Source organism: Hypoxylon trugodes, assembly GCF_022578975.1.
Source record: "Hypoxylon trugodes strain CBS 135444 unplaced genomic scaffold F4822scaffold_13, whole genome shotgun sequence".
NCBI lineage: Eukaryota > Fungi > Ascomycota > Sordariomycetes > Xylariales > Hypoxylaceae > Hypoxylon > Hypoxylon trugodes.
The window spans coordinates 372,295-385,549 of NW_026250028.1; the positions used below are offsets into that span (position 1 = coordinate 372,295).

General features: G+C 46.3%; 5 protein-coding genes and 1 non-coding gene across 6 annotated transcripts; 3 read left to right on the top strand and 3 right to left on the bottom strand.

The window, feature by feature from the left end:
• Window positions 1-20: 20 nt before the first annotated feature.
• On the bottom strand, window positions 21-1,212 carry F4822DRAFT_98686 (uncharacterized protein). The gene is made up of 2 exons (XM_051464281.1): window positions 809-1,212; window positions 21-741 (listed from the first exon to the last, which is right to left on the bottom strand). The coding sequence occupies exons 1-2, from the start codon at window positions 918-920 to the stop codon at window positions 227-229; spliced, it is 627 nt and encodes a 208-aa protein (XP_051308625.1). The 5' UTR covers window positions 921-1,212; the 3' UTR covers window positions 21-226.
• A 2,023-nt stretch (window positions 1,213-3,235) lies between these two features.
• On the top strand, window positions 3,236-4,739 carry F4822DRAFT_98802 (taurine catabolism dioxygenase). Its single transcript, XM_051464283.1, has 4 exons — window positions 3,236-3,253; window positions 3,306-3,733; window positions 3,791-4,507; window positions 4,561-4,739. Exons 2-4 carry the CDS (start codon window positions 3,508-3,510, stop codon window positions 4,710-4,712), a joined length of 1,095 nt encoding a protein of 364 aa, XP_051308626.1. The 5' UTR covers window positions 3,236-3,253; window positions 3,306-3,507; the 3' UTR covers window positions 4,713-4,739.
• Window positions 4,740-5,005: 266 nt separating this feature from the next.
• Window positions 5,006-8,203, top strand: F4822DRAFT_422805 (threonyl-tRNA synthetase). Its single transcript, XM_051459920.1, has 7 exons — window positions 5,006-6,353; window positions 6,425-6,954; window positions 7,008-7,040; window positions 7,154-7,199; window positions 7,252-7,482; window positions 7,535-7,750; window positions 7,830-8,203. Exons 1-7 carry the CDS (start codon window positions 5,249-5,251, stop codon window positions 8,015-8,017), a joined length of 2,349 nt encoding a protein of 782 aa, XP_051308627.1. The 5' UTR covers window positions 5,006-5,248; the 3' UTR covers window positions 8,018-8,203.
• A 142-nt stretch (window positions 8,204-8,345) lies between these two features.
• On the bottom strand, window positions 8,346-10,020 carry F4822DRAFT_99086 (Clavaminate synthase-like protein). Its single transcript, XM_051464286.1, has 5 exons — window positions 9,583-10,020; window positions 9,320-9,413; window positions 8,881-9,268; window positions 8,786-8,827; window positions 8,346-8,729 (listed from the first exon to the last, which is right to left on the bottom strand). Exons 1-5 carry the CDS (start codon window positions 9,885-9,887, stop codon window positions 8,422-8,424), a joined length of 1,137 nt encoding a protein of 378 aa, XP_051308628.1. The 5' UTR covers window positions 9,888-10,020; the 3' UTR covers window positions 8,346-8,421.
• A 390-nt stretch (window positions 10,021-10,410) lies between these two features.
• Window positions 10,411-12,368, top strand: F4822DRAFT_440864 (MFS general substrate transporter; the record flags this gene model as incomplete). Its single annotated transcript, XM_051462804.1, has 4 exons — window positions 10,411-11,186; window positions 11,250-11,786; window positions 11,839-11,929; window positions 11,983-12,368. The coding sequence occupies exons 1-4, from the start codon at window positions 10,746-10,748 to the stop codon at window positions 12,366-12,368; spliced, it is 1,455 nt and encodes a 484-aa protein (XP_051308629.1). The 5' UTR covers window positions 10,411-10,745.
• A 468-nt stretch (window positions 12,369-12,836) lies between these two features.
• F4822DRAFT_t131 lies at window positions 12,837-12,926 on the bottom strand. The gene has a single exon. It is a non-coding gene; the product is annotated as a tRNA-Ile (tRNA).
• Window positions 12,927-13,255: the final 329 nt, after the last annotated feature.

A 13,255-nucleotide genomic window follows, 5' to 3' on the forward strand; every position in this document is an offset into this window, starting at 1 on the left:
TTTTAGTGCAGACAGATAAAGACCAACATCAAAATGTTCTCTCAAAATGTGGTATAGTTTATTAAAATCTACCCGTTGCTAGGCGGTTGATGATTAATGCAATATTAAGCGGCCGAGTGACGGCCTATCCTCCTCTATGATCTCGTTATATTAACACCTGGCGAATAGACGTATGCACATCTCTTAATCCTCGAATCATCTCTCATACCCATGTAGTCGTAACCCTCTATTTCAGCTCCTCGATAGCTAAGTCGACCGGCTCGCACGACGGGTTGTGAGGCGGTTGTGTGGATACCCAAGCAATGGATTGGTAGTAGTAACCACCGGTGAATTGGTAGCAAAGGTGGAAGTTAGTCAAGTTGCCATAGGTGGGCACCGGGTTGGGGTAAGTAGCGTTGAATGTCGAGTCGTCGTAGCCGCCGTTGATGTACAGCGTGCCGTTGTCGGGGTGGTAGTACACGGCTGTACCATCCTCGACGCCTGGGAAGATCAAACCTAGGAGGACGTTGCTGCTGAAGCTAGGCTGGAATTGAAGGGCTGAGGGGATCGTGATGGTGCCGTTGTTGCTGCCGGCGGTCAGCAGGTAGGTGATCCAACCAGGCTGCGAGGGAGCGCCGGTGTCTGGGTTGTAAGAGGTGTAGTTGTAGTAGAACTCGGTTACACTGCCGGCGACGGGCGCGGTGCCAGCTGCGTAGCAGAGTCCTTCTATTCCTGCACCTGCGTGGCAAGCGGCGGCGTATCCTATTGTTTGATATTAGCCAATTGTTTACATAGGTCCATAGGGCTCAGCTGAAAAGAGGGCAAGTACCATCAATTGACGAGTTGGATTTGCCGGTGATGTGCAGGGCGTAAGGTCCAGTAGAGTTAGAGGCTGTCGCCGTCGCAGCCAAAGCAGCCAACGCAGTGGATTTGAACAGCATCTTGAATTCTGTCTTGTCTAACTTCTAAGCTCTAGGTAATGACGTTAAAACACTTTCGTGAAACGTGTACTTTAAACACAAGGCGTGGAGCTGAAGAGAAGTCGTAGGGCTGGTTGAACGGATTGAATAGTTGAACTGCAAACAGGAAGCGCGAGACAAAAGAAATTTATAACAATTGTTGGGCTTGCCTATCATTACGCTTTTGAGGTCACGATCCAGGGAAAATTACCCGATTAGGAAATCAAGCTATTAAACTAACGCAGACTTAAGTCCACCTACGTATCTTAGGTACTGTCTGTTGCCCAGTCATTAAAAAAATAAATATGCGGGGGAGCCGGCAAGGTCGGCGTAACATCATTGACATCGTCGGATGCAGATCCAAGGCATTTTTCTGGATTGTGATAGGCTCAACTACAAGAAGCTGAAGCGAACGGACCACTCATATCACACCTCGTGTATGCAAAGGAGATCTATATGCGGGGACAGAAACACTACTCCGTTACAAGGGATCGCTTGCTAAGGAAAAGGGTAAAAAAGAAAGATCGTATTCGCCTCATCGGCCCTTAAAAATAGAGGAGATGATCGATATGATGCTTATTTTTTGGCTTATTCTTCGGATGCGTTCCGAATTCTCTCATACAGTACGATCGAGACTCAATATTACACCATATATCGAGCTGTAATATGATATTCATCATACACTAACGTCATCGGTTAAGTAAGAGATAAATACAGCAAGCAAACTAATTCGCACCAGTTACCAACTTGAGTAACGTTCGATCGATTTCCAACACCCCAGCCATGTTACCGCCGTATCTTTCCAAAAGCAAAACTTTATCAATTCCTTCCACAATTTAATTTCTTATGCGTAGCAGTCAACACTTTATTTAGTTATTCTACAAGGGTGGAACAACTACAGTGATATATGAATATCAGAACCATTATAAGTGGATTATGCCTACCTAGGGTATGTGAATGGTATCTAGTTCACGATGCATGGGGGTCATTGCAACCTCGTATAGAAAATCGACTTCACATTACATATATTGCAGGGCAAACAGACCGACCGGCTCTATTCAGAATGTGGCCTTGTCGAACCATCAGCACCGCATGATAGTGATCGTAACCGCGAACCTACATCAGCAGCCCGAATCACAGATATGGATTATACGGACGAACGATCACCTTAAGGAGCATGCGCAGGAAGATTATAAGGATGAGATTAATAAAAATGTGAATGACCAAATCTAAGCTGACGCCACGAGTCTTACTGATCGTCGAGTTGTACGATCCGCCTCATCTCATTTTAAACAATTCAAGCAACGTCATTTAATTGGATTTTTAATCCGGCCTCGGTGTAAGCGATGATATTCAATACCATCCCATGACACACCATGAAGGCATTGTCTGACTGCAAAAGAAATGTGGAATTTAAGTCTGCTTTTCCGGGATATCGAGGTCGAACCTATCGCGATATTTTGGAACATCAACGAGCTATCTAGGTATCCAAAGGGATCGATCTTCTTAGGCATTAGACAGTGCTTCGAGAATTGAAGGTTTGAACACATACCTAGCTTCCACCCCCTAATTTACTATCCCTTATTCCAGCATATGGCAACGGCTTTAGAGGCAAGGGGCTGTTTCGTAGTTGCAAGCTTACCGCATGATGATGCTAATCTTGGGGGCAGATTTCAACAATATTGTCATTCGGAAATATCTTGATGTGCCTATCTAGATACCAACTCTTTTTCATCAATAAACCGAACGAACCCCCCCCCTTAACTACTAGCTATCGAACCCGTTTGCTAGAGTAGTTTCTTCGCAGGCTAGAAGTCGATGGCATGGGGTATGAAAATCAAACGAGTTCTAGTCAAAACGACGAGCTCCTCCTCTTATCGTATCCAATTATCCGGAATAACGACGACATCGCCGCCACCCTTATATGTTTCAACGGGTCGCTCCCGCGATACCGGACTTCACATTCCGCGTTCATCACCAACTCGAACAAGAATACCCGAGTCGTAAAACGGATGTTGCACTAGAAATATCGATGCCCCCACGCTATTACGCCGTGTTGGTTAACGCGCTTCTGCGTCTTTCGTTGCTAGCACCCCTAGAATCTTAGTATCCCAATCGATATATCAACATGCCGTCCCTCGACCGTAAGCTCGATATTTCGATAAGTATCTTCAACAGTCGCATTAATTATCATAAGAATATAGTGATTCATGAACCATTTAATAAAACGGGAGGATCGATAAGAGCCAGAACAATCATACGGGAAGTTGAGCGCATTACCTAGGGATTTTACATATCTATATCACGCCTTAAAAGTAGGTATTCTCTAAACACATTCGATATAATAATGGTTTCTGAATAGTATAGAATTACGTGCTTTATAGCGTGATTGCGTGATCGTAAACGTAACGATGAATCTGTTGGCGACAAGCTATCTCCTGCGATATCCTGCGGGGTATAGTAAAGCCTCATCAGCAGTATGATGTATGCGAGGTATATAATCCTCGAATAATCTACCCCACGTTAAACATCGTGTATCATATCACTTATCTACCTCAACGCTCTCAATATGGCACCAGCGGTTACTATTGACGAAGTTTCCCAGGCTTTGCCTTCTCATACGAAGAATAAAGCTTCCCATTCGTCGCCATTGAGTCTTTCCGGAGCTTTAGATAAGTTCACTTACGAGGATACAACTCCAGCAATTGGTCGCGAATTCCCCGATGTGAATATTGTTGATGATTTGCTCAATGCAAGCAATACCGACGAATTAGTTCGCGACCTTGCCATCACTAGTAAGTTGGATCGAACAGGTTTCCTATATACTCGATAAATACTAAGACATTCTGTAGTATCTCAAAGGGGTGTAGTGTTTTTTAGAGCACAGGATAATCTCACCGATGAGCTTCAAAAGCGCCTAGTTCACAAACTTGGGCAGCTCACCGGGAAGCCCACGGATTCATCGCTGCATATTCATCCGATTCTGAATGGTACCTCGGAGTTCGGAGTTGGTGATAACCAAATTAGCACGATAAGTTCTGTGCAGCGGAAGAAGCTCTTTAAACCCGAGCAACAAGCGGATAGGAGGCGCTACGATTCGGCGCAGTGGCACTCCGATATACAATTCGAACCAGTGCCTGCTGATTACACTTCCCTTCGCCTGACTCAACTCCCTAAGACAGGCGGCGATACGCTGTGGGCGTCAGGATATGATATCTATGATCGGTTCTCAAAGCCGTACCAGAAGTTCTTCGAGGGGTTAACCGCATCCTTCATTGGTGATGGTTTCATCAAAGCTGCGGATGCCGATCCTGAAAATATCAAGATTTACGAAGACTCAAGGGGTAACCCCGCCAACTCCGGAAGGACACTGAGAGCGGTACATCCCGTGGTCAGAACCAATCCCGTTACAGGCTGGAAGAGCATTTTCGCGGTCGGACCCTTTCCGAAGTACATCAATGAATTGACTGCGGAGGAGTCCTCGGAGTTACTCGATAAGTTCAAGCGGACTATCATTGAGAACCACGACATACAAGTTCGATTCAAGTGGAGGAACAAGAACGATCTCGGTAAGTCTCGACTCTTCCCTAATTATGAGTTACAATATTCTGATTCCGAGTAGCAATCTGGGATAACCGAAGTGTCTTCCATACTGCCACATTCGACTACGATGGGCTAGGCGAGAGGTTTGGAAACCGCGCGGTCGGGATTGGTGAGGCACCGTTTTTGGACAAGAATAGCAAGTCTAAGGCCGAGGCATTATCTACCTCTTAAGAGATAATCGTATGGGTTCTTATCATACACGTGTAATGAGGTTATAACGTATAGTCAAGAAACAATTAGTAGACAATGATCTGTCTCGAAATATGAGAATTTCGGAAAGTATTGTGAGTTGAAGTTTAATCCAAAGAATAAAATTAATTTGAAGACTTCCTTCCAACATTCAATGTTGAAGGTTCCAATGAACGTATGCAGGTACTTGGGTACAAACAAAAAGGTACGAGACTGCGGGGCAGGCGGGGCAGGCGGGCAATAGGTTAAATAATATTTTACCTTACCTACCTTATCTGTGGTTGTACGACCGTAAAACGGAACGAAGCGAGAAGGTGCGAATGTGACTCAACTCAATTTCTTACATTACCTCCTTCTCCTCGAAGCCATTCATACTTTTAAACTTTTCCTCAATTTCCATTATTTCTATTCAATCGAAGACGTGGCTAGAGGGTCATAAACCCCCACCTACCTACCCCTCCAGTCGACACCCCCCCCGAGAACAATACGAGAAAAGTAGAAAAAAGCAAAACGAAAATATGGCTGACGCAGGGTCCGTGGCCGGGGCCATCGCAAAGGTCGTTGTAGGCGGCCAGAAGCCTGCGAAGAAAGACAAGAAGAGCAAAGGCGGTGCCGGTGATGCCAGCGCAGGCCCTATCGAGATGACCCCCCCACCCGATTTCCTCAAGACGCGTCTTGACCTATTCGACCGCCTAAAGAAAAAGTACGACGAAGAAGTCGCCGCACGACCGCGCGAACAGATCAACATTACCCTTCCCGACGGTTCTATCAAGGTCGGCACGAGCTGGGAGACTACCCCCGGAGACATCGCCAAGGGTATATCAAACAGCTTGTATAAGCGCACCGTAGTTGCTAGATTGGATGGTGATAGAAACAAATTATGGGACTTGGATAGGCCTCTCGAACAGAGCTGCAAGCTCGAACTCTTGACCTTCGATGATGAGCAAGGAAAACAGGTGTTTTGGCACAGCTCTGCTCACGTCCTTGGTGAGGCTTGCGAGAGAAGGTTTGGTTGCTCGCTTTGTATTGGTCCCCCCATCGATGATGGATTCTACTACGAGATGGCTCTTCCCGACAATGCCCCTGTCTTGCAGAGTGACTGGACGCCCTTAGAACGCATCGTTACCGATATCGTTAAAGACCGTCAACGATTCGAGCGCCTTGAGATGACCAAGGAGGAACTCCTCGACATGTTTAGCTACAACAAGTACAAGCAACATATCATTTCCACTAAGATTCCCGATGGCACCTCCACCACCGTCTACCGAAACGGACCCCTAATTGATTTGTGCCGTGGACCACACGTTCCGGATACCGGCCGGATTGAGGCGTTCTCAATTATGAAGAACTCTGCATCGTATTGGCTAGGATCGCAGGAAAATGACTCTCTCCAACGTATCTACGGTGTTTCTTTCCCTGATAAGAAGAAGATGGCAGAGCACAAAAAATTCCTAGAGGAAGCCGCCAAGAGAGATCACCGAAAACTTGGTAGAGAACAAGAACTGTTCATGTTCCACGAGATGTCCCCCGGTTCGGCCTTCTTCCTACCCCACGGCACAAGAATCTACAACACACTTCTCGCATATATCCGAGAACAATATCACAAACGTGATTACCACGAAGGTTCGTAATCTAATAGAGATCTTCATGATTTTCGCGAATGCGTCTTTATGCTAACTTATAATCGCTACTAGTTATCACTCCTAACATTTTCAATTCGGAACTTTGGAAACAGAGTGGTCACTGGCAGTACTACCAAGAAGATATGTTCGTCATAGATTTGGATAAGGAGAAATGGGGCCTAAAACCCATGAACTGCCCCGCCCATTTCCTTATGTTTGGTAACTCCCCGAAGGTATACAGCCAGCTGCCCTTGCGCTATGCCGACTTTGGTGTCCTCCATCGAAACGAGGCAAGCGGTGCCTTGTCAGGCCTAACCCGTGTCCGTCGTTTCCAACAAGACGACTCCCACATATTCTGCCGACTCGACCAGGTCACTGAAGAAATTTCCGACCTGTTCGATTTCCTTTCTGAGATGTACGGTCTACTTGGATTCTCCTTCAAACTTCAACTGTCAACCCGACCAGAAAAGTTCATGGGCCAGATCGAAACTTGGAACACTGCTGAGGGCATGTTGAAGAAGGCGTTGGATGACTTTGCAGCTGGTCCTGCTGGTGTATCATGGACTCTGAATGAGGGTGATGGTGCTTTCTATGGACCCAAGGTGATATCTAGTTCTAAACTAACTAGTCAAAATTTCAGCTAACTTCAAATTAGATCGACATCAAGATATTGGACTGCTTGAACCGAGTAAGACATTTCGCTTCTATATTTGCAACCAAAAAAAAAAAAAAAAGAGCGCAAGCTCCAATTTTTTGATTGAAGATCGATCGTCTACAGCGAGATGCTAACCATAACTTTAGGAATGGCAATGCGCCACAATCCAGCTCGATTTCATGGGCCCCGAGAGTAATGCGCCACTCAATTACGCTGTTTAATGCATATTTCTAATATTTTATAGATTTCGGTCTCGAATACGTGACAGCCGAGGTGCCTCCTACTAAGGCTAAACAAGACGAACCAGCCGCCGAAGCAACGGAAGCTAAGACTAAGGATGAACAACTGGCTGGTACAGACAAGGCGTCTGGCGGCGAAGCTAAGAAGGGAAGGGTAGTCAAACCTCTCAGCCCGGGTTGTGCTCGTCCGGTTATTATCCACCGAGCCATGGCTGGTTCCATAGAGAGAATGATGGGTAAGGATTCTAAACGGAGAATGAGAGAAATCTATTGCTCACTTTTTTCTAGGTATCCTCATCGAGCACTTCGCAGGAAAGTGGCCTTTCTGGTTAAGCCCGCGGCAAGTGATGGTTATTCCAGTCGGAATGGGATTTGTATCGTACGCCCAAGAAGTCAGAGAAATCCTCAAGAAGGCGAAGATCTTCGTCGACATCGACACCACTGGAAACACATTGCCTAAGAAGATCCGAAGTGCGCAGCTGGCACAGTACAACTTCATCTTCGGTAAGTTTATTTCTCATCCATGCTCTCCTATTATCTACGGCATCGCGTTACAGGATGGTCAACTAACAAGGTAAAACAGTCGTTGGAGATGAGGAGAAGAAGGGTCGTCAAGTGAATGTGCGATACCGAGATGACACATCCACCCAAGACCGTGGAAAGCCTGTAGCGTTGGATGAGGTTGTTGAGAAACTGCGAAAGTTAGGAGCGGACCGGGGTTCATACAACCCCTTCCCTTCAGTAAAGCAAGCAGATAAACCTGCAGAATAAGTTACGATATATCGAGGAATATGTGGCGTTGAATTAGTAAGTTCGGGTTGAGTGGCGATCATTGACATTTGCCATGGGTGCAGTAACTTCTTCGCTGGGTTGAAAATACTTCTCTGTTGGGGTAGATATAGCGCCCATAGAGGTGTAAAAATAAAATAAAAGAATGAAAGATTAATTCCCTCCGAAGAGCTAAACATTATTACAGTCATTAGTGGTTTTGAAGTTCATTTCTCATCAATTACTTGTCGCGTTGTACCAATGCATCGAACCGCTTCTAACCGAGCCACTGTACCTCTGCTTTCGATAGTCTAGTACGGGGAACATATCATGAAGAAGATAAAATTATCGTAGCATTCCATTGCATTCAACTACTTGATTCACCAATTGCGGATTTACATATCCCACTAAGCATAGTGGTTCTGCACTTTCAACCCCTTAAACTCAAAAGAGGTGCCCTCACGCTTCTCCAGCACGGTCTTATAATGAACGTCCTTCACTCTAGCTCGCACATAATCCGTACCAGAAACTACTGGCTTGTTAGGATCTTTGTCCTCTTCCGAGATGAGACCGAGACGGTCTAGAAGAGGCGATGGGACTGTCTTCATGGGCGTGTTGGCGCCGGGTCGGTTGAAGTAGAGGAGCCCGAGGCGTGCCACGTTGATTTGGTCTTTGGGGGGCGTAACTACGCGGTGGATGGTAGATTTGATAAAACCTGTTGTTTTGTGAGCTTAGTGAACCATATGGGGATTTATCTATGATAGTATTTACCGTTGGTGAGGAATGATAGAGTATCCGCCGCGTTGCAGGTAACTGTAGTTCCGAGTTAGCGAGATCCATTATGAGGTCGTAGGAAATTGACTTACTACCACCCTCCACAGGGCTAACATATTTCCACTCGCCCTCCGGCGTACGGATCTGTAATCCAGCAATATGCTGCGAGAAAAGTAGCGTCAAGCTACCAAAATCGGTATGTCCACCCTTTGAGTAAGCCTGCGCCTTGTCCCATTCTTCTTGGCTTCGCACGTTATATAGCATATAACGTAGGTGATCATCGGATTCCTCATCATAGGCGTGCGCGTCCGCGAGGTAGTTCTCGGGAAGCTCCAGGATGATGGAGATCAAAACGAAGAGCTTTCGAACTACCTTGTCGAAGAGGTCCCGGTGAAAGGACGCGATTTCTTCCCAGTTTTGCTCCACGATGCGGTGTTTTCCTACGTTTGTGAAGGCGGGGATGGCTTTGGGAATGTTTAACTAGCAGATGTGAGCGTGGTGCCGGACAAGTAATGGTAGAAATAGGCTCACCATTTCTACATTCTCTTTGACACCTGTGTCGCCGATCCAGCGCGAGTTCTCTCTATATCCAAAGTACTCGCCTTCGGAGAAGTTACAAGGGAATCTTCCTAGTATATTGATACATGTTAGTCGGTATCCCTCGTCACCTAATAGACTCGTGTTTTCACTTCAGGGGTAGCTTTTAGCTAAACCAAAACGCTGGGGTGAATTAAACATACTATAGTAGTGTCAGTCAGGGGTCAACCTCGTGGGTAAATAGGCATTGCACATACCTCTTCTCTTCTAAGGGTTCCTTGAAGAACGCATTTCCGAAGCTAAACTGACGGAGCACGCGCTCATCATCAATGCCCGTGTTCACCACAGACCAAAACCCAACTTTAGTGACAGCGTCATAAAGCTGCCTGGCCAGCTCTTGCTTGCCACCGGGCTGGTCGAATATAGAAAGATCAATTTTGGGCAACTCCGCGTATTCGAGCTTCTCAGTAGTTGGCTGAGGCCGAGTCCATGGCTTTATCAGAACCTTGGTGTTATTGAACTGAGGTTCTACAGCTGGTGTTTCAAGAGCAATTGGTGCCATTTTGATTTGTTTGACACTATTTGACGTTCTGATTATCTGATCATTCCATTTCTACGAACCAACCCCTCGCAAGGGGACTCTCCCTTCGCCTTATACTAACTCGAGATACACTCATTCGCTATAACAATGAACTTTCCCTCACATTACCGTTTAGTCAATTGTTTTAGTTGTAGTTGCTACGTTCAGAGCTATAGCTTCACCCAATTGCGACTTGATTGGCTGCCAAGTTCGGGGGTCGAGCGGGGGCAGTTGCGTGCTTGGTGTTCTCATCGACCCCATGGTATTCGTGCTCGAGCGATCGAGCAATGGGAACAAAGGACCCCTCGGAATGCCTTAGATAGGTCCCGAGAATTTCGGATGCGCCGCCGTCCCGGTGCAAGTGTGTGTGGCACTGATTGATAACGTCGACGGGGGTTATCGCTAGATTGGAACGCAACTACGTAGCCCATCCCACGTGTTTGTACCCTCATTCCGTCCTCGCTGGGTCTAAGGGAGGCGATAAGTCCTTTCGTTATAGTATAATCTACCTGGGAATTATAAACGCGAAGTTAATGCCGGGCCTTTTAACATTGTTACCATATCCTTTAATATGACGCGATGGCGCGGCGGAGGTCATGGCTAGGCCAAACATGGCTTCCCGTAGTTAATCATAGGAAATACGCGTCGGATTTTTCCTTCGCATCTAGCCGGGAAGTATGTAAGGCTTCTAATCGCCGGCTCGGATGGTCCCCTTTTTCTTTTCTCTCCTCAGGGCGCAAGTTACCTTGTGCCTGATAGGGAGCTCTCGTTGGAAGCACCGCCTTATAGATCGACAACAATAGCGCGTGGTCCTTTGTCGCGTACTTGAATATTATCGATATGGCTTCTAGTACGAGCAAATCTCTGGCGATAGCCAACGACAGGGTTGTCACTGACAGTAGCGACGATGCCTCAACGACGGCGGACCAAGAGCTTCCAGTCATCAACTCTGAACTCGAAAAGGGCGTCATGAAGAAGATCGACTTGTGGCTCGTTGGATTCTACTCTTTAGTTTATGTTTTTCGAGTAATCGATTCAGCCAATTACTCTAACGCAGCCATCATCAACCTCGAGAATGGCACAGGCATCAAGAAGCAACTCGGACTTAGCCCTTCGCAGTGGGCGTGGACACTATCCATCTTCTCGTATAGTTACATGATATTCGAGCCGACAAACACGCTTGCGATGAAAGTGTTCTCGCCCTCGAGGTGGATGTTTGTTCTTATCCTTGGTTGGGGTATCGCCGCTTGTTCGTCAGCTGCAGCGCAGGATTTTAAAGGAGTAAGGAAACCCGAAAATTCGACTAGGGATATCCGAGCCAGTAAATACTAATATGTTTTCTAGATGATGTGCGTTCGTTTTGCTATCGGATTGGCTGAGGCGGGATTCTTCCCTGCTGTGCTTTATCACATGGCCTTCTGGTACAAACCCAGCGAAATGCCGCAACGGATCGCTATCTTTTACTCGGTCGGCCAACTTTCACCGGCCGTAAGTGGACTGCTGGCCTATGCCATTGGATTCATGGACGGATTAGGAGGCCTCTCAGGTTGGCGGTGGCTGTTCTTGATTGAGGGAATGCCCGCCATCGTCCTCTCAGTGGTAGCACTATGGCTGCCGGATTACCCCGAGACAGCCCGAATGCTCAACGATAAGGAACGGCTGTTCCTTCAAGATCGCCTTGCTGATACGGCGCCAACGGGTAAGAAAGGACACTGGGATTTTGAGTCATTGAAAGCTCTTGTGAGAAACCCTACCTTTTACACATTTGCCGTGTATTGGATCTGTCATGGAATTGGTGGGTTCGGTGTTGGAACTGCACTTCCTACCGTCATTTATGAGTTGGGTTTCACAACGACCTCCAACTCTCAGCTCATGAATATCGTAAGTGCTCGAACCAGTCATTTCCGTAGGACCACGTCTAACATATACCTAGCCTCCATATGTCTCCGCATTTCTCTTCCTGAATATTGTTGGGTACTTTTTGCATAAGAAGTCTATCAGGCCCTGGACCACTGCTGTAGCGAGTAAGTGTTAAATCAGGTTCGAATTACTACTCCAAGTGCTAACGGCGCCACAGTCGAATCGACGATCATTGTCTGCTACATCATCCTGTACACAGTTCATAATGCGGTGGTACGGTACATCTTTTTGATCATCGCTGTATCATGCGCAGGTTCAGCTTATCCAGTCATTTGGCCTGAGCGTATTCGCGCGATCGAGGGGACGGTGGCGTCAGGTCTTGGGATCGGATTCACCAACGCCATGGCGCAATTTAGCGGAATCGCGGGCCCCCACGTCTTCAGCACAGTGTTTGGTCCGTCGTACCATGTCTCATACGGAATTTGCCTTGGATTCCTGTGTGTTGGCATCGCAGCAATTCTCCTTTCTTGGTTACTTGTTTGGAGAAGGGATCGCAAGAGAGAGGCGGAACAGGCCCAACGAGAGGGAGAAGCTGTTATTTAGACCGAACATTTAGACAACGTACCATGATATTGGCATGCTAGTTACGCTGGGACCGGCCTAGCCGATATAGACGCTGTGTAACTCATAAAACAAATCCGTGATTATCTCGTGAATTTAGTGCTCATCGTAGAGGTAGTGATCTTCCCATGTATCATGTGTAGTATAATATGTGGGAGCATGTCGTCGCTTCGCTCTCGAACTGGTCACATGTGTGCCAAAGTAGCGTGAATACTGCTCATGACAATACGTGTCGCATGTAATAAATACTAAAAATATTACATGGTTGAAGCTGTAAAGTTATGAATATGAATTGCGATGATAAAATAAATCATATAGGTGACAGGGGGTAGATTGAAATTGGAGTATAGTTGGCGATGGTGTCGTGTCGCTTTACAGAACGAAATTCAAATATGTTCGACAAAAATAAAAACGGGCAAAAATAATCAGCAAATTTAATAAAAAGCCTTTTGGTCCTAGTGGGGATTGAACCCACGACCTATGCATATCTCACAACAAGATTGTATAAGAGCACCATGCTAACCACTGCACCATAGGACCTTTGACGCACAACAAAGCTAGGCAGAACACTCAGCCCATTTTGAAGGTTGAATTTTAATTGGTTTAAGACCTATTATATAATGTTATTTCAGTGAGTTTTTATTGAATTTCGCCACAGCTGTAAGAGGCCCCGCTAAAAACATTCCAATGCGCTTTTAGTGGAACCTGAACGAATTGCCTTTAGAGGGAAGTGCAGTAACCCCACTTACCGAGGTATGATAAAGATCTTTGAACGCCATCCACTTCCTTCTTTTATTCTGAGTTGTAGCTGCTACTGTCCTTTTAGCTTGAAAAGTGCAAATAATAAACCGGATAAAAGTGATTATTTG

Bases quoted from the DNA above. Each gene is read 5' to 3' on its own strand.
- F4822DRAFT_98686 (XM_051464281.1), bottom strand. From the start codon at position 920: ATGCTGTTCAAATCCACTGCGTTGGCTGCTTTGGCTGCGACGGCGACA. The intron at 742-808 runs GTACTTGCCCTC...ATCAAACAATAG, and splicing joins ATCCAACTCGTCAATTGATG to GATACGCCGCCGCTTGCCAC.
- F4822DRAFT_98802 (XM_051464283.1), top strand. From the start codon at position 3,508: ATGGCACCAGCGGTTACTATTGACGAAGTTTCCCAGGCTTTGCCTTCT. The intron at 3,734-3,790 runs GTAAGTTGGATC...GACATTCTGTAG, and splicing joins TCGCGACCTTGCCATCACTA to TATCTCAAAGGGGTGTAGTG. The intron at 4,508-4,560 runs GTAAGTCTCGAC...GATTCCGAGTAG, and splicing joins GAGGAACAAGAACGATCTCG to CAATCTGGGATAACCGAAGT.
- F4822DRAFT_422805 (XM_051459920.1), top strand. From the start codon at position 5,249: ATGGCTGACGCAGGGTCCGTGGCCGGGGCCATCGCAAAGGTCGTTGTA. The intron at 7,483-7,534 runs GTAAGGATTCTA...ACTTTTTTCTAG, and splicing joins TTCCATAGAGAGAATGATGG to GTATCCTCATCGAGCACTTC. The intron at 7,751-7,829 runs GTAAGTTTATTT...AAGGTAAAACAG, and splicing joins ACAGTACAACTTCATCTTCG to TCGTTGGAGATGAGGAGAAG.
- F4822DRAFT_99086 (XM_051464286.1), bottom strand. From the start codon at position 9,887: ATGGCACCAATTGCTCTTGAAACACCAGCTGTAGAACCTCAGTTCAAT. The intron at 9,414-9,582 runs GTATGTGCAATG...TATACTAGGAAG, and splicing joins GAACCCTTAGAAGAGAAGAG to ATTCCCTTGTAACTTCTCCG. The intron at 8,828-8,880 runs GTAAGTCAATTT...TCGGAACTACAG, and splicing joins TAGCCCTGTGGAGGGTGGTA to TTACCTGCAACGCGGCGGAT.